Below are 7,361 nucleotides of genomic sequence, written 5' to 3'. Positions count from 1 at the left end.
AAACTTCTTTTCTGGAATTCATGGAAAATAATATTTAAAAAATCAATTCAGATGGTGAATATTCCTCCCGCCTATTTTAATTTTTTTGGAATATGGGAAATGCTGAACCACTGGGAGTTTGGGCCACTCCGATTGATGCAACTTTCTTCTAACAGTGGGCAGCCACAATTCGCAGGTTCCATAATTTAGTGAGGCATAGCATGACATCTCTGGATGGCAGATTCTCTAATTTTTCGCAGTTCTAAAAACTTAACTCTTGCAAAGAAACAAGATTGCCAAGCCCATCTGAGACAGCTTCTAACAATGGACAATTACGGATCACCACATACCGTAATTTGGGCCTGGTATCTGAGAAGTCCAGATGTTGTGGCCGTTTGCACCTCTCTAGTGTTAATCTTTCAAGAGAAGTAAGGTTGTGAAGTCTATGAGGAAGAGCCTCAATTCCGAATCCATGTATTTGGATCGCTGTTAGGTCAGAAAGTTGCATAAGCTGATAGGGAAGAGAATCCCAGTGCAAGTGTCCCCGCACCTCCAATGTACGAAGGGATAACAGTTGTTGAATGCCATTAAAAATCAATTGGAATGCCTCAAAATCCACCATCTCTGAGAAAGGATCAATTTGCAATATCCCCAGGCGATGAAGGCCTCGTGCGGGTAAAAAGAAGGGAACCAAATTGTTACAATTGATGACATTCAAGGATACCAAAGACAGACAATGATTTAACATTCTATTTGGTAAACTGGTCAATCTATCACAATGACATAACTCAAGACTTTGGAGGGAAGTCAAATAATTATCTCTAGTGGGAACAGGAAAAGAACTGAAATAGGGGCAGAAGGATATTCGTAAGCTCTTAAGAGAATGGAGATTGTACAAGTTTTGGGGCAATTCATGAAACTTTCTACAGAGTGAGACCAACAGGTGTTGAAGAGAAACGTTATTGTGTAGCATCTCATCAGAAAGACATGTGAGCTCTTTCACATCATCCACAATTAGCTTTACGAGAGATGTCAAGTTGTTAAACAAGTTCAACAATGGCATTTCACTGTTAACTCCTTCAATGCTTAGTTCACAGAGGATTTCAAATTGACTTGGAGTAATTTTTAACAGTGGACACTTTGTAAACTTCAACTTCTCAAGCCCAGAAAACATTCTTACTCCAAGTTCATCTCCCTTCCACTCAATAAGATTACGCATATTCTTCAACACTAGTTCTTTCAATGATGGAAACATTTGGATATTGAGATTATTGCTGCTTGATCCACTATCATTAACATCAACACCATAAAATGTTGGTCCGATGGATTCCAATTCAAGGAATCCTATCAACTGAAGATGCCGAAGGAACTTCAGTTGGCCAAGCGATGGAATATCCTTGCACCTCTTGCAACCACTTAATTTCAACACTACCAAATTTGGTAGCAATCCTTCACTGAACCATGAAGGAAATTTAGTTCCTAAATAGTCCACTATTGTTAAGGTTTTCAAGTTTGGATGTGGTTGAAGACCATCTAACACATGCTCATCATTGATCTCACAGTCTTCTGATTCATCATGGGACCATAAATATGCCAACTTGTAGATATTTGATTTCTCCTGCAAATATGTTGTTCGAGCCTCTTCTTTCTTTACGACTAACTGGAGAGGTTTGATGGTCAATTCACCTCTAAGGTTTTTCAAACGACCTAATTCTTCTATTTGACGACCTTTCTCTAAACCTAGGTAGAAAAACGGTAGCGTCTGAAGACTTGTCAATTGCCCCATATTAAGTGGCATCTGAAACTGATCAATAAACCTTGATCCCCAAACCGCAAAATAAAGATTTGATTGGTAATGATAGTTGAAATGTATATGTCGCAAACTTATCATATTTGTCATTTCTTCTAGAAGCTTCTTGAGTGAAAAACAACTATTAATTCTAAATGTTTGCAAATTGTAGAGCTTGCAAATGGGTTTGGGCAAGACTTTGATCTTGGTGTCGGAGAGATCAAGATATCTCAAGTATATTAGCTTGCCAATTTTGGCTGACAACACCTTGATTCCTGAACTGGACAAATTTAAAACTCTCAAGAACTTAAAGTTCAATAGTATATCTTCAGACACATAATTGCTTCTCCAGAATAGTCTGCACAAACGTTCTGGCTCATTTATCCTATCTATTTGATCCTTTGGTGAGTCCCATCCAAAGTATCGAACTTGAGAAAAATTTTCTCGTCCAACGCTCTTTGGATCAGATAGTTTAGATTTTAAGATATCTCTAGCCAAATCATGCACAAGATCGTGCATCTTACAGTGTGTTGTATTCTCTTGCTCATCTAGCTTAACATCTTGCAGCAAGGAATTTTGCAATAAAAGTTGAAAAAACTTGTTCCCAACGTCTTCCATCACAGGGGCCTCTTGACATGGACGGAGAAAACCTTCTGCCATCCAGAATTGGATTAGTTGATCTTTTTCAAACTCAAAATCTTTTGGAAAAATGGCAAAGTAAGCAAAACACTTTTTCAGATATGGAGATGGTAGATAATCATAGCTGAGTTTTAGGATTTTCTTTAAGCTATTTTCCCCGTTATCATATTCACCTGCAACAAGGGGGTTGTCGTCAAGAATCGCATGCCATTCATGTTTTTCCTTGTTGCGTAAGAGGCCTCCCAATACACTTGCAGCCAGTGGTAGACCTTGACACATTTCAACAATCCCGTTCTCCATGCTCACTACTTCCTCTGGAACTTCCCCATCAACAAATGTTCTTTGTTTGAAAATGGACCAACAATGGTCTCTTGCCAATCTTCCCAACATATGAAGATCTACTGCTACTGTGGATGTCACTTGTTTAATACGAGTAGTCACGAGAATGCAGTTTCCTCTGGATGTATTGATTCCTCTCAAGTTGTCCATGAACTCATGCCATGATGTAGAGTTAATACACCACAAATCATCCAAGACAAGCGAATACTTTTTTTTCCCAATGCATCTTGTAGTGTCTTGACTATTACATCTCTGCTTTGAACCTCAACTTTCCTCTTTGTCAGTGATTCGAGGATCAGAAGCTCTTTGTCAGTGATTCGAGGATCAGAAGCTCTTTGTTTCCAACATTTCATGTAGACACAATCAAACTCTCTTTTCGAACTGTTGTTTGATGTGTTCGTCGTTGAAAATTCTCTTAGCCACAGTAGTTTTCCCTAACCCCCCCCCCCACCCCATACCCACTATGGGAATGGTGCACAGAACAACATCCCTTCTCATGTTCAAAATCTTCTCATTTATTTCAGCAACATCCATGTCTCTACCAATAACATCTGAAGCAACTACTACAGAATATGTTTCTCGAATTGGTAATATTTGCCGGGAAGGAACCATCAGTGATTGGAGACCAAGATCGTTAGCTAAATTATTGATAGCCCTCAACTCTTCATTGATGTTGTTGATTTTTCCAAACATTTTATACTTAAAAGCAGTATGAGAAAAGAAGTTACAGATATTTTGGATTAGTTTGGCTCGGATGTTCATCACTTGTGCTTTGAGAGATTCATATCTGAATTCATCGAACACATTTTCAGCATCTTCAGCATCTTCAACAACTCTCTCAAGCATCTCAAGCCATTTTTCAACAGCCTGATCATCAACTTGTCGTCTTTCAACATCATGAATCAGAGCTTAGATCATGGATACATATTTTGGTAGTATTTTGAGATTTTTCTTGCAATTGTTTAAACTTTTGGCCTCCTCAATAGTGAGAGAAAGCAGTTTGTCAAGAACAACTTTAATGGTAGCACCAATTACAAGATCATCCATCGTTGAGATGCTCTTTACAAAGTTACTTTCTTCGTCTACACCAAAATCTTCTCAAAGTTGTTGCAAACGTCTTTTTTGCTAGTTGTTTGCCGGCTCGACAAGAAACATAATAATTTATACACAATAATTTGAATAAATACATCCTTTAAATAAATAATTTTGGGTGGTAGTTGTGTTTTTTTTTTTTTCTAATGAATGACAGGTTGTTATATATGAGTCTGCCCCAAGAAAATAAATTGGCATGATACATGAATATGTCATTTAACTTACTTCAGGTATCTATGTCCTTTAATTTTTAATGTGTACAAGCACACACTTAAATTTGCATAAAATTAAATAAGTAGACACATACGTCCTATGTGGCATAATACACGTAAAATTCCACACGTATAACACAAATTGTCATGTATGATGTCACAAGAACTATAAGTGAATCTATAAGGCCGCTATGGCTTCATTTTATACACTAATGAAGGTCTTGATCTTAGTTATTTATATTTCAATTATTAAGTATCTGTTTTAGGTATTAACATTAAGCATTTAAATCTCAAACATTTACGTTTTTTTATTATTATTATTATTTTATAACGACTTAATGATTTCAAATAAATATAAATGAAGATTATAACAAAAATCTAATATCATTTAAATGTTATTCTTGGAAGTTTTTTGTAGAGATGTATTTCACTATTCATGGCTAATCACCAGCGACTATGGTGTCCCCGCTATTATCGACTCTGCCCCCACTATCCATGACCACCATCTTCATCACCATCCACAATTATCGTCATTCATTATAGTTGATTGTTACCATTAGTAGCCTATAATTATTATTACCAATCATCATTGCTATTATAACAATCAATCACTATTATTAATTACCGTCATCATTACTATCTATTATCAACCGCCAACTTGCACTCACAAAGTCACAATCATCGTAAGCCATTGCTCCCACCAATTACTATATATTTTTTAAAAGTTGATACAATATTAGATTAATTCGTATTTATCAACTTCATATTTGTTAATACTCAAATAAATATATATATATAAAAAAAAAAAAAAGCAATTTTAATTATTTCACATTCAAATTTTAATACAACATCTTCATATTTAGATTAAAACGACTTAATTCTAATACACATTTTAATATTTATATGTGATTTTTTAATATTCAAACATCTTAATTTTGAGAAATAAAGCAAGTGGGGCTTACAGCAATGAAGGCCTCATTTATAATTACTTCATATAATTATAAATATTATTAATAAAAAGATAATATATATATATATATATATGCTTGTTTTTTAATTAAAGTGTGATAGATGTTATTTAGAAGAAAAGATATATGCTTCTTTTTTTAATTTAAGTATGATAGATGTTATTTAGAAGAAAAGATATATGCTTCTTTTTTAATTTAAGTGTGACAGATGTTATTTAGAAGAAAAGATAGATATTATTTAGCTAAATACTTGAATCATATAATATAAATACGCTATATGTGGAGGAAAAGGAGAACAATATTTGATGATGATGTTGATAATAGAAACATACAGACGATATTGAATTAATTATTGTTTATTAACAATGGATCAAATTATACCATGTGGTCATATAATTTTTTTTTAAAAGGCACCAAATTATTATTCAATTTCAAATAGACTTGAATCATTCTTAATATATGTATTTATTTTAACATCTATTAGTTAGTAGTACTCCTCCATTCCATATTAACTTAAGCTTTAAGCCATTTTTCATTTTTCAAATTAACTTAAGTTTTCAATCTTCAAGACTATTTTTAAAATATTCTTCCAATTTTACCCTTTAAGTTAGTATTGGAATTAGTTATTATAATTAATGTTTAGTTATTTTTGACAATAATTAATAAGGGTAAAAATGGAAAATTATGTTCAATTTATGTCCTAACCTACTTTTTTAAAGGGTGTGAAACACCTCAAAGCTTAAGTTAATATAGAATGGAGGGAGTACAAAATTGGGATAGTGAGAAGAATTAGGTGATGAGAACTTATAAATGTCATTTTGAATGTGGATGCTTCTTATAAAAGTATTGTTGAACCCTTGTTTATAGATAACTTTAATGATGAGAAGGGTAGATAATTAAATAAATAATCAAATATATAAAAGTTAATTGGGATATTATTTTTATAAAAAGAATTTAAGAAAATCACATGAGATATATAAAAAAAAAATTAATTATCTTTGGGCATTATTTTAACGTTTGATTTTAGTTATCAATTTTGTTGAGTTGCTCTTACATTTTCTTGATTCCTACATAACGAAAATCAATTTAAAAGTGATAAAGAGCTTAAAAGAAACTCTAACTTTCCTCACATATTATGTAGACTCACATGTTATACAAATCTACAGAAAAATAATTGATCCAGTTTCAATAGTTAATGATGTTTAAACTGTCTTTATTAATATTTTTTACTTATTAGTTTCAAGAAGCACGCTATAAGTTTAATTTAATATTTAATAATACCAATTATATCTTGTTGATATATTTAGGTCTCATAATTAGGAACTCTCTATGAAAATTATTCATGAGAAAGTGATTTTTGCCACGTTGAGAGGATAGGGGAGAGAGGGGAAAATATATAAGATTTTTGTGTAAATAAAATATTAAAATTAATATCATTAACAATAATCTTAAATTAATCACTTCTATTTAATAATTTAAAAAATATATATATCAAATTTTCTTAGTTTTGAAACTTTTTGTCACCTTTAACTATTATTCTCTATCAAAGCCACTTTAAGGACTAAATTGTCGCTTATCTTTACCTTAAGACTCAAAATGATCCTTATCATTTTATATGGAGCACTAATGAAAGTCGTTTACATGTGCGTCATGCATTAAATAAATAATTTATTATGAGTAGAATTATTTATATAATTATGTTAGTGTTGTCTCCAATCCTTTGGTAGGGTTTCTTAAAATTAAACACAATCAAAATTAATGATTCAAATTGGCAAAATATTATTGGTTTATCCATAATGATTTATTAAATTTATAATTTGGTAAACATAATAGCATATCAAGTTTAGTTTCATAAGTGGGATATGAAAAGAATAGAGTATGCACACATCTTACATACCTTTACAGATATAAAATTGTTTCTGAATGATCCACCGTTCAAAAAGGTAACAATTTGGTAATGGTTTAGATTTTTTTTTTTGAATTATCAATTCTACGACGATTTATGTTTTTTCTTTACGAGTAACCATAACCCGATAATAATTATAATTTTATGCTTAATTGATACTAACAAGCTCTTGTTTTAAACATGAAGTGTGTTTCTGAAATTCTAGACAAAGAATTTAGTATATTTATACAACTAAAAGATGTAGTGTAGTAGATGAAGTTGCTTCTCTCATAACCAAAGGTTTCATATTCTAACCCTGGGTATGCAAATCAAATGGAGCCCTACGCGATGCGATTCTAACATAGCTAGATTCCATTATGGATATCCCGACATCAAGTGAGAAACTAAGTAATTTTTTTAGTATATCTGTAAATGGATAAATGGAGCCAATAATACAA

General features: G+C 32.3%; 1 protein-coding gene across 1 annotated transcript; it reads right to left on the bottom strand.

Annotated features, from left to right (window-relative positions):
- Nucleotides 1-241: 241 nt before the first annotated feature.
- LOC125839051 (putative disease resistance protein RGA3) lies at nt 242-2,896 on the bottom strand. Its single transcript, XM_049518031.1, has one exon. It carries the CDS (start codon nt 2,894-2,896, stop codon nt 242-244), a length of 2,655 nt encoding a protein of 884 aa, XP_049373988.1.
- Between the last annotated feature and the right edge of the window lie 4,465 nt (nt 2,897-7,361).

Source organism: Solanum verrucosum, unplaced genomic scaffold (genome assembly GCF_900185275.1).
Source record: "Solanum verrucosum unplaced genomic scaffold, falcon-dt-bn FXZP01000163.1, whole genome shotgun sequence".
Classification (NCBI taxonomy): Eukaryota; Viridiplantae; Streptophyta; class Magnoliopsida; order Solanales; family Solanaceae; genus Solanum; species Solanum verrucosum.
The sequence above is the reverse complement of the archived record's forward strand: the minus strand, read 5'-3'. Positions and strand labels throughout refer to the sequence as shown.

Excerpts from the sequence above, each read along its gene's own strand:
- LOC125839051 (XM_049518031.1), bottom strand. The coding sequence starts at position 2,896 with ATGGACAACTTGAGAGGAATCAATACATCCAGAGGAAACTGCATTCTC.